General features: G+C 38.0%; 1 protein-coding gene and 1 long non-coding RNA gene across 3 annotated transcripts in view; one reads left to right on the top strand and one right to left on the bottom strand.

Moving 5' to 3' along the window:
* Positions 1–3,248, bottom strand: part of LOC137218872 (uncharacterized) — a 47,416-nt gene extending 44,168 nt beyond the window's left edge. Inside the window, exon 1 of the long non-coding RNA XR_010940904.1 lies at positions 2,887–3,248. This is a non-coding gene — a long non-coding RNA (uncharacterized lncRNA). The remainder of the gene's footprint in view (positions 1–2,886) is intronic.
* A 427-nt stretch (positions 3,249–3,675) lies between these two features.
* The window catches only part of NEGR1 (neuronal growth regulator 1), a 909,782-nt gene continuing 896,572 nt past the window's right edge, over positions 3,676–16,885 (top strand). The window contains exon 1 of one of the 2 annotated variants that reach the window (XM_067726571.1): positions 3,676–4,037. In XM_067726571.1, coding sequence (XP_067582672.1) covers positions 3,862–4,037 — 176 coding nt within the window. In that variant the 5' untranslated portion in view covers positions 3,676–3,861. The remainder of the gene's footprint in view (positions 4,038–16,885) is intronic. The other variant, XM_067726572.1, reaches the window with a different exon arrangement.

Below are 16,885 nucleotides of genomic sequence, written 5' to 3'. Positions count from 1 at the left end.
ATAGAATGAAAGATGTATCTGGGTTTACTTGTTATCAGAAAATAAACCTGAATCTATATTCAATTTTTTTCCAAAATAATCTCATTTACACTGTCAATTAAAAATCAAGTTTATTAAACAAAAGAAGCATAAGAATCTTCCTTACAACATTACCCTTCCAACCCCCCTGAGGTCAGAAGACATGAAAAACAGGGGGTGTAAACCAGTCTAGTTAAAGGCATAATCAATTATTAAAGTCAGGCTCCACCTTTCTCCTTCAATATTGGTCACCACATTTCTTCAAATATTTGAAGTTGAGCTTTGAAAACAAAGTAAGAGCACATGATTCAAGAGGAAGTAGTAGTAGTAGTAATTCATTCCAATGTCAATTCCTAAAAACTCTGACCAAGGGATTATCGTACTATACCCACTCCAACCCTCATTATCTAAAATGTTCCAACAATACTGCTACCTATTCTCAATACTTATTAAAAAACAAACAAACAAACAAAAATTCTACTAAGGAACAATGTGCTATCTGAGCTGGGAGGTGTTCTTTCTTTCATTTCATTGTTCTTTGTTTTTGTTCTGGTTTCCTCTCAGGAGCCAAGACTTATAGGATTTAAGTCTCTGCTTGAAAGAAATCTAGGACCTCAAAAGCAAATACTAGAAACCCTGTAAAATCCTCTCAGATATATGCCCATTGAAAGGTTGAGGAGAAAAGAAAGTAATAAAAGCTTTGAAAATCATTTCCCTTCCCAGTCAGAAGGACAGTGAAAGTACATGCAGTAATAAGGCTACCCCACTCAGCATTCTTGCACTCACTTTAAATAATAGTGATGCACATGTAAATAAGCTTTCCAATTGTCCATGCATCTATAAACTAGGTTCAATTATTGCTTCCTCTGGATGGGTTTTGTGAGATTTAAGTGTTTTGTGATCAGTGAATGGAAGTTGAGATAAAAACTAGAAATAAAGAAAATAAACTCTTTGCCTTTAAAGAGAAGTGGTCCCAGTTTCCTTTCACAAGCCTGAAGGGTTGTTGTACATATTAAAACTGCTGCGTAGCTCCATCCCTGGTCACAGATTCCCCCCTCCTTCCCCCCCCCTCACTGAAGATGTCAGATCTCTGAGAAACAGCGGTTACAAAAGGATGCTTTTCACAGCTTGTACTAGAAAACGCTGCCACCCCATCCCTGCATAAAATAGCACTAAACTGAGTCACAATGCTGGAAGCTGTGCCTTCTGCTTCTCTTTAATGGAATCTAGATAATTTCTAGTGAAAATACTAAATAATACTGCGAAGCTTTGCCTATGTATACCACATGTCGATTTTTCTAATCCCCCGTTTGCCCTAGATAATTTTAAGCTTTATCCATTAGTGTACCACGCAAGAGAGAAAAACGCAGTTAACAAGACAACAGTGTTACCTAGGTATCTGGCTTCAGTATTAGCAAGAGTCTGTCATTTGACAATTATTTCCCTAGCATACCAGACGGTAAAGAAAATGTTTTCATTCATCCGCAAATGACTAACATTTTATTGATGTTTCAAAACGCGGTTGAATACTGTTGCACTCTCAATTTCCGAGCCGGATTTGAGAGTTAAGCTTGAATACTAGTAACATCAGCAACTCCTGCTGCAAACGGCTCGGGCCTTGGAGTGTCACTTGTCACTTCAGCAGGGAGGTGATGCTGGTTAGGGGCTCTTCGATCAGTCAGTCTGGGTGGTCACAGGTGATGGGAACCTTTCCTTTCCCCATATATCCTCAAGCACTGCGATAAAAATCACTCTGAGCACCGCTACCGCCAAGCAAAACGACTCCCTGCCTGCCTCGTAAAGAGCTCAGTCTGGGGAGGCAGCCGGATGCTGACCCCTGCAGAGATTATTGCTTCTGCGCTTTGCCAAAGGACCCTGCTAGCATTATGGAAAACGAGTTAGGGATGTGCGAGGTTTTGCTGTATTTATTTCCTCCAAGGGATGAAGGACTGGGGTCAGCCGAAGAAAATCTTCCAAGACTGCTTAAGGGGGATAGGGTTGGAGGAAGGGGAGGGGTGAGCATATTTTTTAATTACTTGTTTCTCTCCTTCACCTCCCCGCTCTGCTTCCCAAACTCCTCACTGAGCAAGATTGATCGGCGTAACTGCTATCGACTCTAGTCTCGGTTCTCGCATTGATCTGCGAATGGACTGGAATAGCTAAAGGATCCTGAATCTGGAAAGGAGTTCAAGAAGGGAAGAAGTAAAAAAGGGTAGGCGGCGGCCCCATGCCCAGCACCTCACTCTGCCTTGGGCCAGGACAGCGGCTCGCAGCGTAGGGGCGAGCTGCTACGTGGATGCGGCGGCGTTAAGAAGAGAGGGTAGCCGCTCTGCGCCGCGGAGTAGGAAGCCTATCCAAACGGGTTTGGAGGCTGTTAAAAAATATAAACCTGTGACTCGTTAAACCCGGTAACTTTGCCCTGCCTAGATTCGAACGCGCTTATCATTCCGCCTGATAGGCTCAAACGGGTTAAACTGCCTCTTACATAACAGGACTGCCTGGCTGCACACAATTAAAACGCTTGATTGCAGTCTCTTCCCGACTCCATCCCTTCACGACCCTCCCTGCCCCTCCCTGCGCGCCTGCGTGCCGCGCGCGTACAGGGCCCGCGAGCTCGACTCGCGCGCATACAGGGGCGCGCGCTTACTACACACTCACACACACGTCCATGCGCTCTCCACTTTGATTATACCTTTCTCACACACAATTTAGTGTCAACATGCACGAGGTGCGGGGTGTAGGGGGACCGCCGTCCAATCCTTAGCGACTGACCCATTAGACGCGCCAGCTGCTCTACCGCCAGGCCTTGCAAGCACCCCCATCTTGTCCCTTCAAAAAGCAGCCCCTCCCCCCCGTCACCGTCCCTACCTATATCCGAAAAGAGGTAAAGAGTGAACTAGTTGGCCGCTTGTCAACTGTAGCGCGGCCGCCCCGGCGAGATTGGAAAGAAAAGAAACAACACCACCTCACAGTCCCTGGCGTCATGATGGCGCCGACCACAACTTGGAGGACTTAAAAGTTACGGTGCCTCAAGAGGTAAAACGCACCGAAGAGGGAAAGCAAAGCGCCCCTCTGCTCTGTTCACCTCAGCCCCGACCAGGAGACTTTTCTAGCAAAGCATCACTCTACTGCGTATGACAGGAAGGGAAGCGTTCTGTCTCCGTTGCGTCGCTTTTTTCCTCTCAGTTTGCATAATTGTGATATACCTCTTACTGATTTTTTTTTCGTTTTCTTTCTTTTCTTCCTGCCACCCCCCCCCCGCCCCAATTCGTTTCCCCCCTCCCTGCTGCATCCCCAGTCCCCGGGCGGGGTTGCTAAGGAAACGGCCGCTTGGCAACGCGCGAGAGCCTGGGGCCTCCGGCCGCCGCTGCGCCCCGCGCTGCTTCTGCTGAGGGTGCAGCCGCGATTACAGCCGCCGCCGCTGCCGCCGCCGCTCGCCCAGCCTCCGCCGCCGCCGCGCCTCCTCCCTCACTCGCCGGCGCGCTCGCCTTCTCGCTAGATAGTGCGCGAGCCGCCCGAGAATTAGCCACTCTCCGGACTCGGCCAAAAGCAACCGAGAGGAGGTGTAGTGTGGTGCTAGGGGGTGGGAGGGGAGGGAGGGAGGGAAAGCAAAGACGAGGAGGAGGGGAGGCAAAAAAGAGAGAAACAACACCCAACAACTAGAGGGGGGTGGGGGGGAAGAAAGAAAAGAAACCCACCCATCCACCAAATTTAAAAAAAAAAGAAAGAAAGAAAAAAAAAAATCCTGTGGCGCGCTGCCTGGTTCCCGGGAAGACTAGCCAGCACCAGGGGGTGGGGGAGTGCGAGCTGAAAGCTGCTGGAGAGTGAGCAGCCCTAGCAGGGATGGACATGATGCTGTTGGTGCAGGGTGCTTGTTGCTCGAACCAGTGGCTGGCGGCGGTGCTCCTCAGCCTGTGCTGCCTGCTACCCTCCTGCCTCCCGGCTGGACAGAGTGTGGACTTCCCCTGGGCTGCTGTGGACAACATGATGGTCAGAAAAGGGGACACGGCGGTGCTTAGGTAGGAAGAACGTCGTGCTTTTTCGTACTTGTCTCAGTCTGTCTTTCTGTCTCTCTTTCCACCTTTCTTGCCTTCTTTTTAAACCAAGTAATGATGCTGGTGGTGATCACTATCAAAAGACTACATTTCAGGAAATTCAGTTGCTGATTCTGCGTGGAGCCATGGCCCCTTAACCCCGGGGCAGGTAGCAAGCCGGACTGGTGATGCTAAAGCACTTTGCCGGAACGACAGGTAGCCCGGGGATGAGTGAAGTGTGAGGTTTAAGAGGGGCAGGTGCCACTTGGAAACTAAATTCACAAGGTCTCTGTTTTATTGTCATGGGGTACTCTTGGAGAGTCTGACAAGTTTATCAGGTTGTTTCTATTTTACTGCAGCCTAAGCGACTTTTTCAAACTGATGGCTGGCTCCCTGCTCCTATGTATTTTCCCTCTCACTTGGACACTTAGGCTCAATTTCTCCCTTTTCAGTTTTCTTTCTTTCCTCTTACCGCTTTCTCCCTTTTCTTTTTCTCCCTTCGTTTTCTTTTCTTCTTTCCATCTCCCCCCTTCTTCCTTTGCCTCTTTTCATTCCTTTTCTATTTTTCCTCCCTTTTTTCTCCTCATATTTTCTTTTTTATCTCCACCACTCTAATTTCTCACCTCTTATTTAACCCACTTTTCTCCACTCTTTACCTTTCTCCATTCCCCATTTTTCTTCTTCATTAATATCCCTGTTCTGTGATCTCTCTCTCTCTCTCTCTCTCTCTCTGTCTCCCTCTGTCTCTCTCTCTTTCTCTTTTTGACTCACATTTCCCATCTCTTTCCCCATATCGGTTCCCATCCCTGTCAGACACACGTATGTTCCCTCTAACCCCTTCCAGTACCATTTTCTCACCCTCACAAATCTCTTTCTTAACCACAGTCCCTCACATACTCTGTTTCACATTCTCACACATGCTGGCACTTCCATACTCTCCCTAACAACCACTTTCACATTCAGATTCTCTTCTACTGTCTAAAAGGCACACGCTACTTCCCTGTTCCACACATTGTCACTCACACATGTGTACACACAGTCTCTCTCTTTCCTCTCTCTATCCCCTCATCTTTCCCTTTTCCTCCCTTTTCCCATTTTAAGTTTTGCTTTTGCTCACTGTCCCTTCTTCCCTTCTTTTCCCCAAGCTTGAGCATCGAAATGTTTTGTCATTAATGAACATCCATAGACTAATTTTATCTTTAAACAACACTGCAGATAAGCTTCTAGAAACATTCTTTCTCCTGTGAAAATATAAATTGATAATCAGCTTAGATCTAAACAAGGCTAAATGCCCTTATTCCTTCATTTCCCATTGCCCTCCCTTCACCCCATGACACTTCCACCTGACATATATCTCAAATCTCCCTGAAAGATCTTCTTTCTCTCCACTGGGTGGTAGTTGGCTTGTAAGTGCAGATTGCACAAAGTCCGTATATGTGGCATGTCTAAGGTGAAACAGAGTGGGCTATGCTTTATTTGAGTCATGCAATATATTTTAAATTTAATGATCTGGGATCTGGGTGTGGTAAATGATTTACACCTTCTAAAACATGCTTATGAGTCCAAATTCATCTGGAATACTATTGTAGTTTCTAATATACATTAATAACGTGCTTTTATAATATATGCTATCTCTACTGTAAATGGAAAATGCCACTGGATGTATACAAAAGTAACAAATGATTTGTTATAACTTAGTAAAATACCTTTCATTGTTGGTAAAAGAGATGAACTTTTGGTCACACACAGGATATAAATTAAATCCTTGTTTATGTTCTTTATATTAAGTTTGTTTTGGAAGTTTAAACAACAGTAAGGATGAAGTGCTATCTTTAGAGGTTGCAAACACTTATCATTGGAGCTGTGATCTATATGTTTGTAGCAGTATATTGCCTATTTGTAATGAGCATTAACACTTTCAATCTAAAGGATTTGATAGACTGCTTGTCTTTTAATGGTATATCTTAGGTGTTTTGTTTCTATTAAAATAACTGAACCCATGTTCTGCCTCTAGGAGACCTATGTTTAGTTCAGTCATTGCTTCCAATAGTGAAGCTTCTCTAACTAGTGACACCAATATCCTTCCTGGTTTGTTGTTTTGGTGCAGTCCTCATTTACTTGTGTGCACTGTACCTCATCCATTTATATGCTATATCCTGAGTTTTGTCATATCTTAGTTTAGGGAACTTTTGACTTTTCAACTTTTAAAAGAGAATACAACCTCTGTCTCTTCTGAATAGTGTTTCTAACCAATTACAATGTTTTTTAAAATAAACAGAATCTTTTTTTTTTGTCATATGAAGCAAATCCAATCTGCATTATTTTTTACTCAGAATAATTTGCTTACAGTAATTCTAGAATTCTCTAGGGAGTATCCTATTTTTTATCTTTTTTACATTGCCCACAGGTTTTAAACACTCTTAACGTGTATATTTATAAGAAATCCTCTTTCTCTTAAAACAAATGTTAAATTGTGTCAGTTATTTTTCTTGACTCATCTGCAACTGGTATTTGCTCTCTTCATAGACCAGTACAGAAGAGCTTAAGGACTAATTGAGTGTAAGTCAGGTGACATACTTTTCATCAAAAGTAATGAAACAGAGTTATAGTTTATGTTTTCACTTTGGATACTTGGAATTGTATTTGATCTAATTATCTAATTCATTAGAAAACAAAACAAACAAAACAAAATCTTCCCTAATACATACACACCCTCACGTCAAAGTACAGAAATCTAGTACTCAAGAGAACACTTTACTGAATTACATGAGTTCATTTATTAAGCTTTACACAGTATACTCTATTTTTAATGTAACTCATTCCTCAAAGTATCTCTAATAAAAAGCAAATAGCGGCATAAAAGTTATCAAATAACTAAGTGCTAAAGGCCTGAAAGTGCAAACGTGTCAGTCAGTGACTCTGTTGCTTGTGGTTACGTTAATGAAACAGAAGTTTAAAGGTCAAATCATACGTTTTTATCTCCTAAATGCCAGAATGTCTGTTTTAGAGAAAAGAATCAAGAAAAGCAAAACTTCCCTTAAGTGGTGTTATCATACAAAAGGGAATTCATTCTGTGATCCACAAACTGTATCTATCATTTTGTAAATCATCTTCTCTATTTGGCTTAAATAGAGGACTTATAATGAAGTTCCATTTAGTTATTTCAACATTCTTATCATTTTAACTTTGCCTCTTAAGGTTAGTGAAACAATATATTAAATGTCAAAATGTCCATTATTTCTAATAATGATATTCACTGATAAATCTCTGAAGGATTCACATGAGGTATTTGGACATTCTTGATAAAGTATTTAATGATGCATCTATTCAATACAATAACTTTGGTACTTCCCTTACCTAAACTTTAAATGAATGCATGGATGTCTAGAGTACGTTGTAATTTGCTACCAATACAAATTAATATTTTCATTAACTTATGAGATACTAGATATTAGATTGCTACCACATTTAATACTTATTGCTATTTTGTGCTTAACAGAACTTGTTAATTTGTGTATAGAGAAATTAACTTCTTCTCTAGTCTTCAAATTGCATTTTAAAGTACATGGAAGATCTGAGTTAATGCTTCATGAGGTGACATAGCAAAGAACAGGAGATGCTAGAACCACATTGGTCATGCTTCAGGACCCAGTGTTTCTAGACCTAGAAAATCAAGGGGAACATAATTCTGCTCTGGCTCAATACATTAATTTCAGATGACTTTTTTTTTTATAGTTTTGAAGCTACTTTAATGTGAATCAGTCACTTTATTCTTACCTTATTAACAAATACAGTTATGTTAACATGTCCAAAAATGTTTAATATTCTTTGGAGATAATGCAAGGAATAGCCTCATTTATATCATCCCAGTTTTTAAAAAGACATGCCATTTTAAGCTAGTTCTTTCATCTGTTTCTACTTCAACTCATCTATGAATTTTGTACATTTTAAGCTGCCATCCTGATATGAATTCAAAATATCCTGTTCTCTGTTTGTCATGCTTTAATCGAAGGAAGGAAGGAAGGTTCTTTTCTTAAATGTGATATCTTCTTTAGCAAAGTTGAACACAACTTTTTCATTTTAATGCAATAGATTTGAATGGAAGTTATATGAGATCCTAATAATGATATTGTAATAAGGCAGAAGACTTTTGCTTCAAGCATACAGCATAGAACACATTTATGCAGAAGATATTTCCATTGGAAGTCACAAAACTTTTACAAGTAGATTTATAAATGGATATGACAAGCATTTATTACTTCTCAGCCTATTTGTCCAATACATTTGCCTTTTGATTACGTTAATTAGTTTTGGTTTAAAATGTATGCTATTGGATACAAGAAAGTAAATGATTTATGTATGAGAATGCAGAATTACCAATAACAATAGAGTCGATTATACTGTACTTTTGGAATATCATTGAAGAGTCTCTTCAGTGAGGCTCTTCAAACTCATCTGTTAAGTCATCCCTACACATTGATGCATCACATATTCCATATGTACTGTTCGACTATATAGGCATTTTCAGTTTAGAACATTAAGGCACTATTTAAAAACCTATATCCTTATTAAATAGTGTCATTGAACAAATATTTTTAAAATTCTGAGGTTTTTTTCCTTCTTTAAAGGAGAAGTGGTAATAGATAGTCATGCTGAGTCATTTTGGAAAAATGCACTCCAAAATATGGAATAAAATGCTACAGTGTTACCTGTAGTGATTTGCAGAGCTGTTCTATTAGCATGACATATTACTTGATACATTAATACACAATCATTCATTATATTAAAGAACAACATAGTATTTTTAAATTTTCTAGATAAATTTATTTTTGTCCAATTTTTTTTAGTTTAGAAGATCTGATAAGCCCATGTGGTTGTATGTCTTTGAGCACAAGCATATGTTAATGAACTACTTATTTTAAATAGATTGGATTTACAATTAAATAGCTCCATGAGATAAGTTAATTCTGAAATACCTGACTTTTGGAATGTTTGGAGAAATGTTCACATCCTGTATGTGACAGTTCTAGGCCTGATTAACCAGATCCAACCTTCATCCTTCTCCTATGCTGTGCTATTGGAGATAGATGATGAAACTAATCCCCAGGCTGCATTTCCCAGTTGTCCACGTCAGCTGTCTTCAGGCTGTGGTTGTCCAATGGAAGGTAGTTTTAGGAGAAGGGAGGATATGATGAGTGAGAGGCCAAGGTGTTTCTCCCTTCCTTCATTGCTTTGGGCAATGTTCAGCAGTGTCTCCATCTCCCACTAGATAAACGGCTCTTGGGCTTCTGTATACTGCCTCACCCATTTGTTCTTCCATCCTAAAAGTAGCAATGGCTTCCTGCTGTTCTAACTGTTGGGCTGTCTTATCATCATGTGTTCTTCTTCTCAACTTTTCCATCCTCTTTGCAATCAATTCCCTGCATTAAATTCCCTCTGTTTTAAATATTCAGAATGGTTTACATTTTGCTGGTAGAACCCTGATTGATACATGGTGAAAAGTAATAGTTTCAGTGATTTTAAATATATTGGGTTGAATTACTGTTTTGCTCATGGTAACATAAATGTTGCTTCCTAGAACTGGATATAATAGTTGTTTAAGGAGGTAGGCATAGAACTATAACAACACTGGGGCATATTACGAAGAAGAAAAATGGATATTTGGGGTATTGTCCACACCCAGATTATGGTGAGCACAATAAACAGATTATATAAATATTTAGTTAAATATATGATTGAATAATTAATTTCAGAAGAAAAAATGTAAAGATGCTATGCATAGGAAAATAAAGTAGTTGAAGAATATAAATTGGCAAGAATCAATAATACTGTTGTTGTTTTTTTTTTTTTTTTTTCCCCCACTGAGCAAAAGAGAACCAGGGCTAAACTCTGTTTGTGGATATGTGGTCAAAATGCTGAACTAATTCCTACAGTGTTGACTATTGAAATCAATAGGAATTAAAGGCCTTTCTTTTATGTAGCTTAATACCTGAAGAGCAAATCAAAGTTTCCAGTTTCTTATGAAGTATATGATCATAACAGTACACATAACCACTGTAGAAATTAGTCTCTCAAGTCATTTGAAACTTTTTGTTAGAAATCAGATCACTTTTCTACCATATCCTATTCAAAATGTCATACACTAAGACATTATAGACATCACATCACTAACATGGAAGAGCTAAGGGAAGCTTTATTAGTCGGTATTGTTTGTTTTTACTCTCCCGCTTAACTATTAGATGATGTGGTGACCTTCCCCTTACATTCTTCAAAATTCTTTCTAAAATATATTTTGTAGGTGTCTGGCTCCAATATAAACAAGTAGTCACCATAAAGTCCTACTTTTGGTGACTTTCCCCACATTTTTGCAGGAAAGATGGTAATTTAAAACCATAATTAATGCAATGACCATCTCTAAAGAATGCTCAAGAGAGGATTCCTGAGTTGGGAAGGAAGTCATGCTTAACTCATTCTTCTCAAAGTTTTGCTGATCCATTATAGATTGTCATGGACATTTTCTGTGTATAAGAGAAAATAAAATGTATTGCTCCGTTTTTCCTTGGAACATCATATTACCTGCCTTTTGTACAGGAAACTTTAAATTGGACCACATGCTATTTTGTCAGGTATTTTATGTGTTTCAAGTTCACCAATGGAAACAAACTTCCCAAACTACTAGAGAGTAAAATCTAGGATTTTTCTACACGGGCATAATCATTATCAAATTGGATTTGATATCTAAAAATACGACGATTTACAAGATGTTGGAGAAATTTAATATTAGTAAGAAGTTTTTTGACATTTTGTTAAAGTACTTTCTGTTTTTTACTGTATTAATTTTGGTTGTCAAAACACAAGGGTTTGTAAGCTCTGTGACTGTTGTTCATCTATTTCTAGGGCTTTAACGTTGAACCTTGCATATATCAGGCCAACATCCACTATATTTTAAATTAATGAATTTTTTGGAAGGATAAGTGAAGGATTAAATGTATTTGTTCCTTGGTTTATTAATTGTTTCAAATTTAATAATATTGTAATATCTTTAATACTATGATAGATCTGTGTGTTTATAGTGATTAAGTATTTTTTATCGAATCCATTTATCAGTGGTCTCTGCCTTAAGTAATTCCTGCAGAAGTCCTAGTGGGTTGAGACACACACATTGGAATCATTCAGTGTCTTTAAATTCAGGACACAATCTACTAGTGGGTCTTGAAGAAAATGTACTGTATACTAAAACTATTTTAAAAAAAATAAAATATACTAAAATAGGGTAGAAAGCATTTTACATAATAAAGATAAGTATCATTTAATTAAACTTTTATTTTGTGTGTTTGTGTGTGTGTACTGTGTCAAGATTTTAGAGATATATATATATATATATTACTGTGGATTTCAGCAGAAAATGTTTGGAATGCAATGATACAGTTGTAAGATTATTGAGATGTACTTATAGTTTTAAGAAGATCTAAGATTTTAAATTATATAGGTAGGTTTTTGCTCTTTGCAATTATAATCAACAGATAACAGGAACAGTTTGAAATTGCAAAATATCTGTTGTAACCTTCTGACATTTTTTCTGTTTCTACCTCAACTCATGGAGCCTCCTCTTCCCTTCTTCTAAGGCTTCAATTAAATAAAATCAATAAAGATACAGAGGTAGAGAGAATTGGCTATTTGCTTTGAATGAATAACTCTCAATTGTGAAAAGTAGTTACACTCCTCAAGCCAGAGCATAACTTTTGTATCATTCTGTCCCTCAGAGATAGGTCAACATTACTTTATAAACCACAGGGTATTGATACTAGCTGATAGAATTTTAATGTGGTCATGTGGCTTTGATTTATAATGTTGAGGAGGTTATCTATTAGCATTGTAGTTTCTAAGCCATATCAAGGTCTGAATCCTGACAGAGGACCTTTGATGCTCTTAAGCACCCAACTGGCATGGAATTTGGTCTTTTAATCACTTTTTTTAGGAAAAGGGGAATATAGGAAAGGAGGAATTTGGTAGTGTTGCCAGCATTAAGTGTTGCTCTTTTGAACAGAAGCCAATACATTATACTTTCCAGATAGCTGGTATTTGTTCAATTTAAGGAAGATGTTTATAACCCTTTTTGGTCCAGAGGTAAATTGCTCTTCACTGAATTTCACTAAGTTGTTTGGACACAGGTCCAGTGCCCATGCTGAAGCTATAAGATAGGGCTGATTTAAAACTATAACTACTGCCATAAAGTATTGAAAGATTTTGGACGATTTAAAGGGCAATGGGAAAAAATGTGTTCTGTTGTCTTCGGAAACCGCTTTACTCTCATGCAACTAAAGTAAATTTACAGATATTAAAAGGATTTAAGAGATATTATGAACATAAGAGCTATAATCAGAAGGCAGAGAGTATTGTTTGTATATTCTCTCCAATAACATCACATACTCTTGTATCAGAATATTACATGAATAAATCGAAGGGATCATAAAGTTTCCCTAATGTTATAGATATAATATTTCTTATAGAAGATCATACTTAGATATATCTGATTTGTAAATAACCTAGTTTCAAATTAATGTCTTGGTACTTGATCAGCTAAATAGAAAATGGTATCTCTACTACTTAACATATTCCTGGCACATTGTTAGTGCTCAAAATCTGTTTTTATTCCTGTCCTGCCCCTAGGGGATATATGTATATGTATAGCTGATTCATTTTGTTATAAAGCAGAAACTAACACACCATTGTAAAGCAATTATACTACAATAAAGCTGTTAAAAAAAATCTGAATGTTGAATGAAGGAATTGAAGGAAAGAGGGAGGAAAAGAGAGAGGAAGAAAGAGTGGGAAGAAAGTATGTTGCGATATATGAGTGACTTCTAATCGAAATCTAAAACTTTGGATCACTGGGATACATAAAATTCAGCCCATATTGTACTACATGGAATAATTATAATAAAAAGGAATAAATCTTATTTCATGTAATTCATTAAATAATTGGAATAATCAAGCCTACATCCTTCCCATGAGGAAGTGATATACATCGTACACACTGAAGTTCTGAAAAAGTATTTTACACTCAAGTATATGTCTTCCTTCCATGTTACTAGTCCATTTGTGTTTATTTTAAAAGATAGATAGTAGCATTTTACCTTGGCCTGTAGTTGGATCAGGGGCGAATTTGGGGGAATATGTTCACAAAAAGAAATTATATATAAGTCTTTGTGTAACTGCTCCCCTGTCTTCTTGAGCATATGTCATTGATCATTTTTCTTGCTCACACATCACTTATATGAAATAATAGGTATAAAGAGTTACTTTTGCTTATGCACAGAGTTTATCTTCTGTTGTAATTGTTTAGTTGCACTGAAACCTGTCATGCTTTGAGGTGTCTAGGATGGGAGTGAAGAGAGTGTGAATACCTACTGCTCTACTTACTGGCTATGTAACCTTGAATGAATGCCTTACCTTCTTCACTTCGTACCTCCCTGGCAGAATGACATGGATTATGTGAGATAATGCATGTAAAATGCTAACATATTATCTGCCATTTAGTAAGCACTACATTTATATTAGCTAATAATTTTATCTGCTTGTCTTCTGCTAGTCTCAGTCTGAAATTCGTTACTTACTGATATGGGTATATTTCTCCCCATGTAAATCATTTTACCAATCATTTGTGAACCCACTGTATAATATTCATTGAACATATATTTTTGTTGTGATGTTGTTAAAATAACACTTAAGTAAAACCTTGTAATATCAGATGGTGAGCTGAACCTTGGTTCAACAGAAGACTGCAGGGAAAATTGAAATAGAAAAGTTTGTTTCTCACAGGGCTTGGAGGAAGTACACGGCATACCTCCAGGGGTTGCATGGAGAGGTCAAGGCAGGATGCCTGCAGAGAGAGTGGCAGGACCTGGGGCACATGACTTTATTAGGGTTCCTGGATGGGGTGCTTTGGGGTTCCCTGGCTAAGGCCAGACTGGTCCATTCAAACCAAAAAGAGTAGGAATCTAAGGGATGCACAAGGGGAAGGCACACGTGGTAGACAGAGGAGAATGTTGCTCACAGGGGCTGCTGGGGAAGTGATGTTGGGACCTTACATTTGCTTGTTAGTCTTCTCACCTTATCTAGGACATGCACTGGCCGGAGGGGCTAGTGTCAGTTCAAGGTCCCTTTGGCCCACTTGGCGCCCACTTGGTCACACAAAGTGGATGCCCAGGCAGGAATAGCATAGAGTAGTTTAGCTAAATTTTGACATTTTATATTTTATATTTTAAAGATTCTATTTAATGGGCATACTTGTATTTGTTGTTGTTGTTGAGCCCAACAAGCAAGTGAGAGGACTCCAAATCTGGAAGTAGAAACACACCAAAAAGAGGTTTTTATCTAATAGGGTGCAGACCCAGAGAACTCAGTAGCAGTGAAACCTCAAATTTTATTCTCAACAAACTGATGGTAATTTGATTCACTTACCAGAAGTAAGAGATCATTGTAATTGGATGTTCACTTGAAACATCAAAGACAGAAGAAAAAAATGAAAAGAGACAGAAGAGAAGAAATTAGAGGGATTAGAAAGTACAATGAGATGGCAGTGGAGGAGTTAGATTAACATTTGTGACAGAGTTTAGAATGGCAGAGGTGATAACTGGTGACAACATTGGACTTGTTGATAAGAGGGTTAAAATTTTAAAAAATGGCTATATAAGGCCTCCCTGGTGGCTCAGTGGTTGAGAGTCCGCCTGCTGATGCAGGGGACATGGGTTCGTGCCCCGGTCCCGGAAGATCCCACATGCCGCGGAGCGGCTGGGCCCGTGAGCCATAGCCGTTGAGCCTGCGTGTCCGGAGCCTGTGCTCCACAACGGGAGAGGCCACAACAGTGAGAGGCCCACGTACCGCTAAAAAAAAAAAAAAAAAAAGGCTATATATTCTGGATAAGGTAGCAAATAATTATTCAGGGTTAGAGATGCCCTTATGGTTTCTTAAGGCATCTATATGTTATGCTGAAGGCAGTGCAGTTCAGAAGTAGTCTGTAATGGGCAAGAACTTTCTGTCTATATTGCTATTTTTATCTACAGACAATATATTCAGTAGAAGCTCAGAAAATATGAATGCTTGCTCTAATACTGAACATTTGCCAAATGCACAGCAGAATGATTTAAGTTTATAATCATGACGGAGCCATCAACATCATGATTCAGATTCAACTAACACATATTAAGTACCGACTATATATGACATACTTTCACAACAATATGCAATGAGGTATTGCTTTTCCAGTTTTATAGCCAAGTAAATTCAAACTTGAAAAAGTAATGTAACTTGCCCCAAGTGGAATAGGTAGTGGCTGAGCTGGAATTCCAATCTAGGTACTTTTATTCCAAGCTCCATGACTTTATTATCTTGCATCTCTCCCTAAGAAAAGATCAAAATAATTGATAAATTTATTGCTTACTACACTATTAAACATTATTAAGCACAAGCTGCATTTTAGTTACTAAGTTGATAATGATTAAAACCAAGAAGACATGTCATGGATTTGATGAAAAATGTGAAATTATTTTAAATGAGAGTAAGTACTTAGAATACATTACATAGTCATAAGTATTTACTAGTTGGAAAATAGTGAATTCTTAAAACTATAAATATTCTAGAAAAAAAAGAAACCCTCTCATCTCAAAATGATTTTATCCCTAATGATTACAAGCTACTGATAATACGAGAAAAGAAAATGAACAGCTTTGAATGCCCTTTATAGTTAGGCACTATACATTGGTTAATTCCTCGAAACCTTGAAACAACCTACAGTTTTTCTCCTTTGTAAGTGGAGAAACAAACTCATAGAAGATGAAGATGAATATCTTTCTGAGCCTTAATACAGCTTGTTAATGGCATAACCAGGGGTTGATTCTAGGCCTATGAGTCTCCAAAGCCCTTGCTCATTTTTTATTTTTTAAAGCCATAATATTTCTTGGAGCTTTTTGTATACTGTAGTCCTTAACAGAAAGGAAAGAAGCCATTACTTGCTATTGTATTCCAAGTCCCCAAATTAATCTTTTGAATGCTAATTCTGGTGTAACTGAACAGCTGAATCAAGTTGAATTAGAACCCCCCCTCCCTTTGAAAAGGGTTAGGCAGCCTAGAGTGTTGAGCACTGTTATTTCCCAAAATAGATGGGAAGATCAAAAAAAAAAAAAATTCAGGGACCTATAAAAGATGCTTTTATTCCAATTTCATTAAACATGTCAGTAATATGTTGAGTCTTATGTTTAATTTCAGTTAATCAATAAAATGAAACATTAGAATTAGACAGTTTTCCTTTTTCTGATAGCTGGTAGGAGTATGTAGATTTTAGAGCATAATTGAACAAAAACTTGTTTTTATCTGATCCTATGTAATTTAAGAATTTTCTTAAATGTGTTACATATCCACTTTCTGTAGATTTTATGTGTGCACCCAAGAGGAGAGTATACTTCATGACGACTTGTTCTTTGGTTACGCAAAGCTTTCCCAATATAAAGTCCTGTTTTCGTCTCATATCATTCAAGAACATTTTCAACCCTCTATAACCCAATTCTAACTCTTCCCTCTCTGAATGCCTACAGCTATCCATTTTATTTTGTTTATTTTATCAATTTCACATTACAGTATATTGTTATCTATTTTGACTTTGCAAAAGACTGTAACAGCCATTGTCTTATATAATAGTCACTCACTTCTATTGTTGCAAATTCTTCAAGAACTTTGTATTTGTATAGAATGTTTACTAAATTCTGAGATACTTGAATTGATTTTTTATTTTCCTTTCGTCTTTCAGGAATTTGTTTTGTATTTTTCCCATTCAT

Source organism: Pseudorca crassidens, chromosome 2 (assembly GCF_039906515.1).
Source record: "Pseudorca crassidens isolate mPseCra1 chromosome 2, mPseCra1.hap1, whole genome shotgun sequence".
In the NCBI taxonomy this organism is placed as follows: domain Eukaryota; kingdom Metazoa; phylum Chordata; class Mammalia; order Artiodactyla; family Delphinidae; genus Pseudorca; species Pseudorca crassidens.
This window is presented reverse-complemented; position numbering and strand designations above follow the sequence as displayed.